This window comes from Fonsecaea multimorphosa (genome assembly GCF_000836435.1).
Source record: "Fonsecaea multimorphosa CBS 102226 unplaced genomic scaffold supercont1.8, whole genome shotgun sequence".
Classification (NCBI taxonomy): Eukaryota; Fungi; Ascomycota; class Eurotiomycetes; order Chaetothyriales; family Herpotrichiellaceae; genus Fonsecaea; species Fonsecaea multimorphosa.
The window spans coordinates 814853-828618 of NW_015971642.1; the positions used below are offsets into that span (position 1 = coordinate 814853).

A 13766-nucleotide genomic window follows, 5' to 3' on the forward strand; every position below is an offset into this window, starting at 1 on the left:
GGGAGATTTTCTGATGTCATCCTTGGAGAAGTGTATTTCGGCGGAGCATAAGACGCCAAGTGCAATCCGGCGGATCATTTGGATCTTATTCCAATCAGGCTGAAAAGCTACTCCATCCCTCGAGGCGTGTACATCCTGTGTCGTCCCTACAGGTATATACTCCGTGCTTCGAGTCCAAACACTATGTTACCGTGGGAAACGCCATATACCAGTGAATCCAATAGTCCGTTGATTTGACGACCTTCCTAACTCCCAAAGCCATCAATACCCCTTACATGATCAATCATTCGTCTCTCGTCCCAAATGCGTCCCAAATGCGTCCCAAATGCGTCCCAAAAAATATTTCATCGTCACTCGTCATCCGCATCTCCCTTCGCAGCGTCGCTGTCATCATCAGCCTTGGCCTTGGCCTTGGATTTCCTCCTCCGATTCTTCTTCCCCCGTCCACCATTCACGGTGGCGACGGTTGACGTCTTGTCTTCAATGGCTTCAGGGTCAGGCGATGTTGGAGGAGACGAGAATGCTCCCATCTCTTCCTCCATCTTCTCCTTCTGAGCCCTGAGACTTGAAATCGCGTCTTCCTTGGACTTTAATTCAGCTTGAAGTGTTTCGAGCTCCTGAGCAGTTTGTCGCGACCGTTGCTTGAATTCTTCCTCCTGCGCCTCGAGATGCTTGGCGGCTTCTTCCTTCAACGTCTCCGACGATGTTTTCAGCGTTTCAATCTCTTCTTGCAAAGACGTAAGCGTAGACTCCGTGTCCTTTAGCCGCTCCTCGACTTCCTCCTTGCTGGTGGTCAATGCTTGTATAGCCTTCTCTTTGGCATCCAAATCTTCCGACCGCTTCCGAAGATCAATCACTTGAGCTTTGAGGGATTCGAGCTCGGTTTCGAGCTCTTTCAAGCGAGCATTCGAGTCATCCTCAGCCTTCTTGGCAGCTTCCAGGTTGGCCTCTGTCTCCTGGACCCGGGCTTCGAGTTCTGAGTTGGAGGTCAGAACAGCGCCTAATTCAGCCTCTTTCGATTCAAGCTCTTTCGACGACTGCTCAGCAATGTTGAGCTTCTCCTGCCTGGTTGAACCAAGTTCTGCCTGGATTTCCGTCAATTTATCTTTCACTGCTTGAAGCTCCTGCTCAGTGCGGGCCTTGTCGTCCTCGGCCTGTTTCAATTTACCCTCCAACTCGGCTTTGGCCGCTTCGGTTTCTGTGACCCGGTTCTCAGCTGCAGCTACGGCGCTTTCCGTATCTCCTAACTTTGACTCGAGAGATGCTTTAGCTTCTTCGGCGGCCTCGATTTCCTTCTTGATTTCTTCAAGCGCATCTTTGGCGCGTTGCTGTTCGCCTACAGCTGCGGCAAGCTTGACTTCAAGCTCTTGTCTTTCCTTGGCCGACTCCTCTCCAGCAGCGCTTTGGCTCACCTGCGCATCGGCCATTTTCTGCTCAAAATCACTGGTTAAGGCATCAGCGTCAGCCTGGGCTTTTGAGAGCGCTTCTTGAGTAGCTTTAAGGGCAACCTCTGCCTCAGCGAGCTTCTCGTCCATTTCGATCTTGGATTGGTCTGCATCTGCACGAACCTTTTCTAGCGATTCCTGAGCTTCTTGTTTGGAAGTCTCGGACGCGGCCAATTTTGTTTCGAGTTCCGCCACAGACGCTGCCGCCTCTTCCTTTGCCTTTTCAGAGGCTTGCTTGGTGGAGGCAAGTTCCTGTTGAAGTCCGTCTACGTTTGACGAATGCTCCTCTTGTAGTTTTCCCACCTCATCCTCGGCAGCCGCTTTGGCACTTTCGGCGTTCTCGAGCTTCTTCGCCAGCTCGATGTTGGTCTCTTGGATTGATTGCATCTGCGCTTCAAGAGCAGCGGCTTTCTCTTGGACAGTGTTATGTTCGACCTCGAGTTCATCAAGCTTTTTGACTTTCTCAACTAGCTCTTCGTTGCTCTCTTGAAGCGACTTCAGCTGCTCTTCCAAGGTAGCGACCTTTTCCTCTGCGGCGTGCTGAGCGGCCTCTGTTTCTTCAAGGTTCTGGCATTTCGTTGCCAACTCATCGTGAGAGTCCTGAAGTGTCTTCAACTGCTCTTCCAAGGCCGTAACTTTCTCTTCTGCAGCTTGTCGGCTGGCCTCCACTTCTTTGAGTTCGTCGCATTTGTTTGCCAGTTCTTCGTTGGACTCTTGGAGCGACTTCATCTCGGTTTCAATGGCGGTGCATTTCTCTTCGGCAGACTGTTGGCTGGCTTGTGCCTCTTCGAGCTCGGTAGAAAGCTTGGACTTCTCCGCTTCTAGACTCTCGAGTTTTTCCTCGAGCGCTTTCTTAGCAGCATCAGCAGTATCGAGCTCCTTGGTGAGTTGCTCGTTCTCTTCTCTCGTTGTTGCATGTGTCGAAATTTCTGATGCAAGGCTTTCTTTCAACGTCTCCATCTCGGCAAGGACAGATTTATGCATCTCTTCCACCTCGGCAGCACGCGCTTCTGCTTCCTTCTGCCTCTCTTCGGCCTCTGTCGCAGCATTCTTATGATGCTCCAAGTCTTGCAGCATGCTTGCGTGCTTCTCTTCAGCCTCCGCAGCGCGTGCTCCTGCGTCGGTCGCGGCAGCCTTATGTTGTTCAATCTCCTGGAGTGCGGAGGCATGCTTCTCTTCTGCTTCACGAACGCGACCCTCGGCGTCTTTCAATTTCTCTTCTGCCTCGGCTGCGGCCGTCTTGAGACCTTCCAATTCCTGCAGTACAGAGTTATGTTTCTGTTCCGCATCGATAGCACGCGATTCAGACTCAGCTGCGGCAGCCTTATGTTGTTCAAGCTCCTCGAGTGCCGAGGTGTGCTTTTCTTCTGCTTGGGCAGCACGTGCTTCTGCCTCGGTCACGACAGTTTTATGCTGTTCGAGCTCCGCGACAATGGCTGCATGTTTTTCTTCAGCCTCTGTGATTCGCGCTTCAGCTTCTTTCTGCTTTTCTTCTGCCTCCGTCACAACGGTCCTGTGCTGTTCCAGGTCCTTGAGCGCGGAGGCGTGTTTCTCTTCGGCCTCGAGGGCACGCGCCTCCGTTTCTTTGTGTCTTCCTTCGGCCTCCGTCACAGCAGCAACATGGCGGTCAATTTCCGTGAGAAGACTGGCAGAGCGTTCTTTTTCATTCTCATGATCCTCTTTGAGCTGGGCGTAACCTTCGAGCTCTGCCGTAAGTTGAGCGATCTGTGACTCGGCCGCACTCAAGGTATCTCTGGTTCCTTCAATCTCACGTTGCAGCTCCGCGAGCTTGGCTTGCGTGCTCTCCAACTCTTGCTTGGAAGACTCGTGGTCCGCTTTTAGCTGTTCATGGTCCTCAAGTCCAGCGGTCAAATTTTCAATCTTCGACTCGGCTTCTTCGAGATCTGTTTTGCAACTCTGGAGGACTTCCAGCTCCGCTGAAAGTTCTGCAACCTTAGCTTGAACGTCCTCAAGATTTTGCTTCGAAGATTCATGATCCGCTTTGAGCTGTTCATGATCTCCGAGCTCAGCAGAAAGTTGGCCAATCTTCGACTCGGCTTCTTCCAAAACTTTCTTGCAAGCGGCGAAGGCCTCAAGCTCCGTTGTCAGATCTGCAACCTTAGCGTTGGTGCTTTCGAGCTCTTGTGTCTGAGCCTCATGCTCCGCTTTCAGCTGGGCGTATTCTTCTAGTTCGGCGGAGAGCTGAGCTAGCTGTGCACCCGCACTTTCGCGTGCTACCTGCAACGTAGATATCTCTGCTGTCAAATCCACAACCTGGGCCCGAGACCCTTCGAGGTCTTGTTTGCAAGATTCGAATGCTTCAAGGTCGATCAGGAGCTGGGCAACCTTTTCTTCAAGGGCGGCCTTCGATGTCCGATGATCTTGAATGTCGTTCGTGAGGTCAGCAATTTGGTTTCGAGCCCCGGTGAGCTCGTCTAAGGCCATCTGATGTGCTGATTGTTCCGCTTCCCTGTCCCGGGACGTGGTTTCGAGAGCGTCTTTTGTGGTCGAGAGCTCTGCGGCGTGTGCTTCAAGTTGGGCCTCCAAAGAGGCACGAGCCGAAGCTAGAGATGCATTTGCATCCTCGATTGCTTGTGAAGAGGTGTTCTGAAGGTCCTCGTACCGTTTGGTGTGATCTTCAATATTCAGCTCGGCATTTTGTAACCCTGAATGGGCAGCGTCCAACTCCTCTGTGAGTGAAGCAATCTGGGATTCAAGCTCGGCTCTGAGGGTTGTATTTGCCTTCTCTGTCTCTTCTAGCGCTGTGGTTGAGGCTAGTTGGACATTTTTGAGAGACTCGGTCGTCTCAATAATGGCCGTCTTTGCGGCTTCGAGGTCGGTGGTCAGCGAGGCAAGTTCAACGCGAAGTGCTGTAACCTCATTTTCGTGGGCTGCCTTCATCCGCTCATTTGCTGCGCGGGAGTCCAAGAGCTCTTGCGACAGGATGGCGACTCTTGACCTGTATTTGTGGTGTACGCTGTCCAAGGCCATTTGGTGCTCACGGTTGCACTCTTCCTTGACCAGATCCCGTTCAGCTTTTTGAGCATCTCTGATCTGCTGCACGACCACAGCCACCATTGTCTCCTCCAATGAAGCCTTCAGCCGCCGTAAAGCAGCCTCTTTCTCCTTGTAACGTCTCTCCATTTTCTGCGTAGTTTTCTCCAGCGTTGACAGCTCGTGGTCCTGAGACATGACCATCTCCCTGGCCTCCTCGAGATTTTGGCGACATTGTTGCAGTTCACTCTGCAGGACTTCAATATCCGACGGCGGAGGTTGAGCTGAGTCAGGTACAACTGGAGACCCTCGGTCGGATTCTGATGGTGGTTCTTCTGGGTGAAAGAAGCGGTTGTATACCCTTCGCAAGCTCGAGGACCGTTTGGTGCCTGTTGGAGGTCGGACTCGTGTCTGGGATAGCCGTCTTAAACGCTTCTCGGATGCCATTGTGTCGAGAGTGCTGGAAAGAGTTGTGCTGCAGTGTCACTAAGTACTGTGCGGTGGAGAAGGATTTCGACGAAGAGGCGGTGACGCTGGGACTGTTTCACGTTTGCGTCTGCGTCTGCATGTGCGGGAACCTTTTAAGCGAAGATGGAGATGAGAGAATTCTCCAGAGGTGAGGGCCGGTGAGGTACTTGAACATGAACGCAGTCTTCCCATTCTGGCAGACCTGTGATTAGGTAGCGTGACTGTCTTCTGGTTTGTAGCAATTGGGAATGACTCGGCCACTGTGGGTTCATCGGGCAGCAAAAGGTACAAACGAAGAAGCGGTAGAATGAAGCTAGGACACGTCGCGGAGAATTAACGGCTCGCTTAATGGCCCTGCATTGCTGATAGGGCGCATTGCTGGAGGGCTGTGGGCTATCGCAGGTTTCTTGTTGGGCCAGCAAATGTTTGTCTCCCTACCTAATGTTTGGCGACGTGACAAAGACAACGGGGCTGCTGGGTAGCTACACTGATGAGGAAGAATTGATTCGTAAGAGACAGCTGACGGGGAAAGATCGCAACAGTTCAAGATGCTCGCCTTGATGCCCATGGTCAGGCATGTGAGGTAAAGGTCTGGATGATCGGAGACGACCGCACGTACTGGTACCTGGCGATCCTCACATAAGGGTCGCAGGGAGGGCGAATTCCAGGGGTCCAGAGGTCCAGAACAGTTAGCTGGGCGGCAGCTGCCGCTGTGGTGGGGGTACCTGGGGGTTCCTGGAGGGGATGCTTAGGTACCTACCTACCTACCTAGGTAGGTACCTCTGGCTGATGGTGTGGCGTGCGCTAAGCGGAAAGGCGCGGGCCGGGGGGTGCCGGTGCATGATGCTGCGTGAACTCCAGTTAAAGTTGAACAGCTACCCACCTAAGTGATGCCCTTTCAGGTGCCCCCCTCCGATGCCGCCACCACGGCCGCCGTAGCCACCAGAACGACACTAGAAATAGAAGAGTCAGGCCAGTCATCTTCTTCACAACGTACCTCTTACTCGGTGACTGTCAGGCATGATCTCTCTCGGCTCGTCATTGCTGCTCTCCTTCGCCAGGGCTTCATCATGTGCCTGAATGTTGAGTCGGCCAGAGCTGCTTCACTCGACTTCAAACAGAGCAAATCAACATCTCCCGAATCCACATCGGGACTCCAGATTGGATGCACAATTTCCAAGCTGTGCTTCTGCCCAAACCATTTGATCCGTCTTGTTCGTTGTGAGTCACTCCCAAACACGCTGGTATTCGTCGTGGTCGCTTTCTACCGGCTCTCCCAGCACTCATCCATCAAGATGGAGAGAGTGCTTCGCTGCGTCATCTCTGTTTGCAAATGTCCATCCATGTCATCGAGATGAGTTCCGAGTGCAGCTCAGCTGGCCAACCACGCATTGAGCAGAACTAAAAGAAACAGGATCACTGATTGCCGCCCTTTGAACTTCGTAGTCCTCACCGGGCTAGACCTCCTTCCAAACAGTTGTTAACGCCGGACTGTCAATTGCCCGGAAACCAGTAGATGCCTCGTACAGCAAAGCTGCTTGTGTGTACTAAACAGGTTACTACCAATCTAGAACTTACCTTGAATATCATTGACCTCTTGTCCTGCTGAAAGGTAGAACAGGTGTCGTCAGCAAGATGTTGGTTGTGATTAAGCAGGACATTTGCGAGATCTGCTGAAGCTCGGCGGAACAGCTCTCAGAAATCGAATCTCAAGGGTTTGAGGCCTTTCTCGTGAGGATTGCAGAGCTTAGCTTTTGTCATTCAATCGAAGACCCTTCATGACCGTGACATCAAGGCTAAATATCGGATACAGGAAGACTGGAAATTCCCCAGTCAGGTTGCTTACTAGCCAAGGCGGCTGATTTCCACGGTCGACAGTCGACTCTCCCACGTATCTGCCTTTCCCTCCAAGGTCGTTATCGCCAGGCTTTGTTTCTCATCTTGGCCACAATGATAGCCCACTGTTTCCGTCCTGCAGGTTCCAAATCCCGGCTCCACCATGTGGATGTAGATGGCAGCCTACACGGAACCATGCGGTTTTCGATCCGTGTCCCAGATAATGCCGCTGGTCATGTGTCCGGACGTCCAACCCGGAAATGAGACACAGCATGCTCGTCAGAGAGATCATACTGTGGTTGATGAGGAAGTTATTGCCAGCTGATGCTTGACTGAGCGACTACAGAAGGCTGAGTGGTGAACCTATATCAATATCGTCAAGACTACATCCGCGAAAATTGCCTGGTCAGAACAAATCCAAGAGGAACCTGTACAAAGCACTAACATCGTCTTGATATAATGTCGCCTAACGGAACCATCAATGGGGCGACCGAGCCCAAACACGGCAAGATGACCTCGCAGAACGAGTATATGCCAGCCTTGCCCGCCAAGCATCTCAATACTCCTGTCGAAGTCACTCCATCGCCTGAGGAAATGGCGGCTGGACAATTCAATGACGCCAACATCAAGCTTTTTCTTTCTGGAATGCACCGAGATGGTGTGGTCATCCTCAAAGATATCATCAACCCAGATCACCTCGATGTCATCAACGAGTTCATGGTCGAGGACACCAAGAAAGAGCTCAGCAAGGAGAACCTGTACAAGAACTTTGGTGCGGAGAACATCCAACAAGGCCCTCCACTGACGCCATCAAAATACTTTTTCAACGATGTCTATCTAAACAAGCTCCTTTTCCATGCCGTGAATCTTTACCTGGGACCAAACGCGACATGGAATATGGTCAGCGGCAACAACGCCTTACCTCACGGTGTCAAGCGGCAACCTGTCCATTCTGACGCCATGTGCAATCATCCACCGGCGCCTTTCTATGTGGTTGCCAACGTCTACACCTGTGACGCCAGCGCAGCCAATGGCTCCACGGAGATTTGGCTTGGGACACATCATTTCAACACCGAGGCCCAGACACCGCCCGGTCCAAAGGGGGAAACTCACATCACAGACGAGTACGTGGCTGAGAGACAAAAGACGCTGCCAGGCATTCAGCCCACGGTGAAGAAAGGTTCGATCCTGTTCCGAGACATGAGACTATGGCATGCTGGAGTGTGCAACACATCCGACGACATGCGGTTCATGATTGCTTTGGGGTTCTCTGCCAGCTGGTGGCACGGCACTGCAAAGTTCAGAGTGCCTGCAGGAACAGGCGTGTTTGAACGCATCATACATGGTACTAAGGGCCAGGGTATCACACCTTTGATGATTGAGCTGCCGCCTGAAGAGTACGAGAGACTGCGGGACGCGCATGATTTCAGTGATGTCGAAAAGATGACGTACGAGGGTGAAATATTCTAGCGGTCTGATAACGGGGAGGATGTCTCGTACAGGGACGCACTTTTAACCTCTTTGTGGACAGATAGACTCCCGAAAGTCGAGGCCTGCGGAAGGAATCTTACAATAGAATACAATTCGAGCTGCAAGTGGGCTTTCAACAACTTCAGACGTGCATTGACCCTTTCTCCATGCCTTTACAAGGTGATGATCCCATGATGCCGCTAACTACGAGGCTGACCGAAAGCCTTGTGGTTGTCACCAATCGGGAGCCGCAACATTCTCCCGCATCACGTGCACGGAACTTCGACATCGCCTTCCGGACGCCGAATGACCATTTTCCATCTTCGTCTTTCCAACTATCTTCTCCGTACTTTACTCACCGCACCAACGCTGGTAAACCATGTTGCCCACTGGTTAGACTCAGAATAGCAATGATTGTCCGGGTCTCGTTGTACCTGCTGATAGCTAGACAGGATGTCTTCCGCTATCAAGCTCAAGAAGGGCAAGGACAACGGCACCTGTGATTTCAGGCGTATTCCTGATGAACGTCGGTACACGCAAGAGCAACAGTATCCATCGCAAAGCACGAGCTCCAAGCTGTAGCGGTCAGCCAGTACAAAAGATTCATCTCCGCCCATCGCTAATCGAGGGGAGGATTGCAAAGTAAGTCTATTCAAAAACAACAGAATGCGTACTGCCGTGATATCCCTCATAGCTCTCCTGGCAAGCGGTGTCTGGGCCCTTCCCGCTGCTTCGCCAGTTCGAGGGCAGAATGCGAACTGTTTTCCTTTCGGAAGTGCATCGTTCAACGGTTCGCTCCAAGCACCCAACGTGACGAGAACGGAATGGTGGTGCCCTCAATCCATGACATATGGCTTCCTCGGCTTCTCGTATCCCATGGAAGGAGAGTGCTACGATGACAGCTTCGACCGCATCAATGCCGACCTGCAACGCCAGAAGCGTGACTTTGGTGCCAGCTTGATCAGAGTTTACCTGCCATATTGCTACACCACTTATATCTGGGAGAATCTTATCAAAGCAGCTGTCGCCAATGACATGGGAGTTGTTGCCCAGGTTGCGTGGCCTCTGAACGGTGATCCAGTAGGTTTGAAGCTCTCACATACGGTCTTCTGTCTGCTAAGCCTAATTCACAGCTTGAATACTGGCAGAAGATTGCTGCCTCCATCATTGAGATCCTCTCAAACAGCACTTACAAAGACGTTGCACCCTATGTGTTTCACAGCATTGAATTTGGGACGGAACCAATTGGCGACATGGACGATGGCGACAACTTCATCAACGACCTCATCAACTTCAAGGCAGCGGTAAAGCCCTACGGCATTCCAGTCGGCATCAGCGAAGACTGGGACCGTCCCGGGATCATGTGTAGTAACTACACCGCAGGTCAAGCACCGGGTCTCGGCCCTACAGGGAAGCAGATACTTCCACAAAGCGACTTTGTCCACGCTCATATTATGCCATACTATCATGGATATAACATATCTGGGTCGTGGCAGTATATCAGTGACCAGGTGCACTGGTACAAGAACTACACGCCTGTTCCTCTTGTGATCTCTGAGGTGAGAATCCAAATTGACTCACCCTTTGGCGTTGATCCCGAGCTGACCCTTGGCCTTGATTCAGACACAATGGGCTTGGGAGCTCAACGTTCTGCATCAGGGAAGCAAAGACATTGGGACTCCGCAGTACACGACGTTCTGGAAGACGTACGACGCGAATTGCCAATTCTTCAAGAAGAACAACGTAGGCTGGTTTTTGCACGCATGGAAATGGGAAGGGACCTTCAATATGGTCACTCCGAATAACTCGTATGCGATACCGGATTGGAAACCGCAGAAGTGCTAGGAACGCCCCTGCAATAGGATTCCAACGCGTCGAGAGAGTAGAAGCAGAGTTGAAGAGGCTGAAGGTAGTAATACCCAGTTAGCATGTAGTTAGTCATAGCCAATCAAACCCCCTCGATTCCGCTTCTAGAGCACGGAGCATGCCAGTCCAGATCTGGACCTTCGCATATACTAACAAGTAGTTTCTGTCTAGAACCTTGAACAAATTGATTGTCCCACCGTATCCACTCCTTGAGTACCCCCAAGCGAATACCACCCTGACTTATCTCCATCTCTATTATATGTAACGAAACGGCAAAACGTCCAGTCCCATCCGTGTACCCACCGCCCCTTTTGCCGGGATCGACCACGGAGAACGCCACGGAGAAGCACGCCCTATGTGCCCGTCGCACGTCGCACGTCGCACGTCGCGCAAACCAGGCAGGTTTCAATTTTCTGAATTTGCAGTCGAGTCAAGCATTGCGCTTGAGTTGCCTGGCCTGACCGTGTATGCAAGGCTCCATCCGGCGCCCATGTTCGGCCAGCGCGAGGTCCGTATGGGGCTGCTTTGCAGGTAGGTACGTCCACCGCACACGCGGTCATGCATATAGATTCTTCGTGCGAGAGTGTGGTCCCTCCAGAGGGTGCAGCAGGCCGTATTACATAGATACATATTGTTTCGAGTCCTTAACGGGACCGGCATCTCAAACTGCGTCATCCGCGCTCAAGAAGGAGTACGAAGTACTTGGACTGTAATTCTCGACGCCCGACATCCTGCATAGGTGACCTGCAACAAGCGACAGCAATCCTATCTACCAAGTAGGGATCTACCGGTCAACACCGACATTAACACCGACAACAACAACGACGACGACGACGAGAAGGACAAAGCACGAAACCCCAGAGCTATGGGCTCCATCTCCGTCACGCCTGAACCCACCATCATCGACAATACCACCGCCAACGCCAATCCAGTACCCATATTCCACGTCGTCCACTTCCGCTTCTACACGCACATCCCGCCGTCCACGCGCGCCGACATCTCGCACCAGTTCCTATCACTGCAGTCGCGCTGCCTGTCGCCGCGCACGCGCAAGCCCTACATCCGCTCCTTCACGGGCGGCCGCGACGTCAGCGTCGAGGACTTGCACAAGGGCTTCCACGCCGTCTTTGTCCTCGAGTTCGCTGACCAGAAAGACCGTGACTGGTACGTCCGCGAAGACCCGGTGCATCACGCGTTCGGGGTCGATGTGTTGACGGGCGTGGTGGAGGAGGTCATGGTGGTGGATTTTCAGAGAGGGCAGTTTTGAAATCTTGAGGAAGGCAGATTTCAACAAACGGGTTAGTGCGATGGAAGAGGGATGGAGGGGACAAAGAGGCAGGAAGGTGTGGGTTTGAATTTGCGATTTGATTATAAATTTTTTGTGTTGGGATCGAGTTAGTCCGCTACGGAAGACGCTTGAAAGACTGCTGCGTCCGTGGTGAGGAGGAACAGAGAGCGGCCGGGAGAAGAAAAACTCGAGGGCTGGGCGGAGAGTATCAGGGAGGCGGAGGTGTGATCAGATGGGTAAATGAATGGATGGGAAATATAGTGTGTAACTTGATGCACTTGCTCGTGTTGTATAGACTATAGAACGAGTGCTTACCCGTAACACTACGGTCCTATTCGCATTACATATGGCCAGGACGCATCTTTCTCGACATGCCCCCGCTATCCAGCTCCTCAATTCGATAGGCATTCTTGCGACACTAGGACACCAGCATGCCCTTGGCCAGAGCGCTTAAACATCCGCCTCTCGCGCCTCCGAGATCTCAAAGTCCTTGAATTTCCTCGCAGGAACACCCGCCTCGAACATATAGTCCAGTTCCTCGTACGTGCGACCCTTCGTCTCGGGCAGGCGGAAGTAACACCAGATCGTGGCAATGGTGCTGAGGCCGCCAAAGAAGAACCCGGTCTTGCCCCTCCAGTTGCCCGAGGACGCATTGAGCATGTACGGCACCACCACTGTCATGACGATCTGTGCGATGGAGCCACTGCTCGTGGCCAGAGCGACTGTCTGCGACCGCAGACGCGTTGCGCCGATCTCGGCAAAGATGACAAAGTTGATGGGTCCGACCGTGCCCTGGAACAGGAAGGTCAGGATGTCGAGCAAGGCGGCTTGTGCCCAAGCCAGACCTTTGTGTTCGGTGTAATGCGGAACACAGTCCAGGATGCCGATGATGAAGAGAGACACGGCCATCATCGCCACGCCAAACATGTAGATTGTCCGTCTGCCGAAGTAGGACATAAAGACCCAGGAGCAGCAAGTGGCGACGAAACCGATAGCAGTGTTGCCGACACCCATGTCGAAAGAAGCACTGGTGGGCAGGCCAGCCAAGGTAAAGAAGTAGACCGCGTATCCTATCAGGGAAATGCCGGTGATGACTTGGAAGATCTGGACCATGATGGCGACCTCTGTGCGAGCACGGCTTGACGCACGGAAGCATTCAATGAAGGTTGTGTCCTTTTCCACCTCGATTTCGTGCATTGTAGTCGCCTCAATGTTTGCAAGCGTAGCTTTAATGTCGACCTTGGGCGACTCTCTCGCAAGTCGGCGCAACGCCTTTTCGGCCTCGTCGATGCGGCCTTTGCGCACGAGCCACCAAGGACTCTCCGGAGCGAAGAAGAGTCCAAGAGCAAGAATCGGGATCCATAGCCATTGAATTGCGAAAGGTACGCGGTATGCCCACTGGTCAAGTCTTTCAGAGAAGCCCTTGCCAACTCCCGAAGCAATGAATTGTCCAATAACGTAAGCGAGGTTCATGCCAGCGTTCAGGATACCGCGAAGTGCCAAGGGACACACCTCGGACGCATATGTCGGTGCTAGAACGACGTAGGTGCCATAGAGAATGCCCGCAAGAAACTCTCCAGCTGCCAGGGTGTGGATGTTGTTTGCAAACATCTGGAGAAAGATGAAGGCGGTACTGAAAAAGAGAGACCCCCAGAAGACTTTCTTTCGGCCCCATCTTTCCATCGGCCACGAAGCGGTAAAAGCTCCAAGGAACTGACCTACGGGCGTTCCCATGCCGAGGACATTCTGCCATTTGGCGGAAACCTCGTAGCCGATGTCGCCTCCATAGTTTGTGCCGTATTTCTGGACAAATGCTGGCAGGGCGTAGAAGGTATAAATTAAACCTGAATCATAGCCGACCATGACCTGTCCCTCTTTGTCAGAACGGTTTCCTTTTGCTCGTCTGTGCTGTCGAAAACGGGCACACGGATATGGGAGGCGCGGTACTTACCAGGGACGAGGCAAATATCGACGCCCAGAAAACCGCCATGGGGTAAAGTTTGACAGCTTCGATGACTCCCAATGAGTGCTCATTGTGGGTGGCGATCTTGGACCGCTCCAATAGTTCGGCATGGTGATCCTCCTTGACATCGGTGATTTCACCTTTGGAGTCGACTTTGCTTGAAGACATGATGGAGCTGGATATCAGACACGCTGCTGATGGAAGTGCACCCTGAAAGTCTGCATTCGCTCGAACAAGGAGCTGAACCGGTATTCCACCTCAATTAAAGGTGGGAATGGCCGCAGTCTTGTCTTCAGGCAAAGGGACGGTCAAACCGCCTATCTTTTGATATTAGCTCGAAACATCGAGATAACAGCTCGCCACCAGGGTAACGGTAGCAGTTCACTTATCTGATGCTGTTTGATAGTATAGAAGTGGGAAGAGTGCTACGGCATCT

The 13766-nt window shown here is 52.5% G+C and overlaps 5 protein-coding genes across 5 annotated transcripts; 3 read left to right on the forward strand and 2 right to left on the reverse strand.

Moving 5' to 3' along the window:
• Positions 1-350: 350 nt before the first annotated feature.
• On the reverse strand, positions 351-4886 carry Z520_05011 (uncharacterized protein; the record flags this gene model as incomplete). The annotated part of the gene is made up of 1 exon (XM_016775515.1): positions 351-4886. The coding sequence occupies one exon, from the start codon at positions 4884-4886 to the stop codon at positions 351-353; it is 4536 nt and encodes a 1511-aa protein (XP_016633558.1).
• A 2316-nt stretch (positions 4887-7202) lies between these two features.
• On the forward strand, positions 7203-8213 carry Z520_05012 (uncharacterized protein; the record flags this gene model as incomplete). The annotated part of the gene is made up of 1 exon (XM_016775516.1): positions 7203-8213. The coding sequence occupies one exon, from the start codon at positions 7203-7205 to the stop codon at positions 8211-8213; it is 1011 nt and encodes a 336-aa protein (XP_016633559.1).
• A 666-nt stretch (positions 8214-8879) lies between these two features.
• Positions 8880-10058, forward strand: Z520_05013 (uncharacterized protein; the record flags this gene model as incomplete). Its single annotated transcript, XM_016775517.1, has 3 exons — positions 8880-9293; positions 9347-9772; positions 9837-10058. The coding sequence occupies 3 exons, from the start codon at positions 8880-8882 to the stop codon at positions 10056-10058; spliced, it is 1062 nt and encodes a 353-aa protein (XP_016633560.1).
• An 886-nt stretch (positions 10059-10944) lies between these two features.
• Z520_05014 (uncharacterized protein) lies at positions 10945-11346 on the forward strand (the record flags this gene model as incomplete). Its single annotated transcript, XM_016775518.1, has 1 exon — positions 10945-11346. The coding sequence occupies one exon, from the start codon at positions 10945-10947 to the stop codon at positions 11344-11346; it is 402 nt and encodes a 133-aa protein (XP_016633561.1).
• A 471-nt stretch (positions 11347-11817) lies between these two features.
• On the reverse strand, positions 11818-13498 carry Z520_05015 (uncharacterized protein; the record flags this gene model as incomplete). The annotated part of the gene is made up of 2 exons (XM_016775519.1): positions 11818-13233; positions 13319-13498. The coding sequence occupies 2 exons, from the start codon at positions 13496-13498 to the stop codon at positions 11818-11820; spliced, it is 1596 nt and encodes a 531-aa protein (XP_016633562.1).
• Positions 13499-13766: the final 268 nt, after the last annotated feature.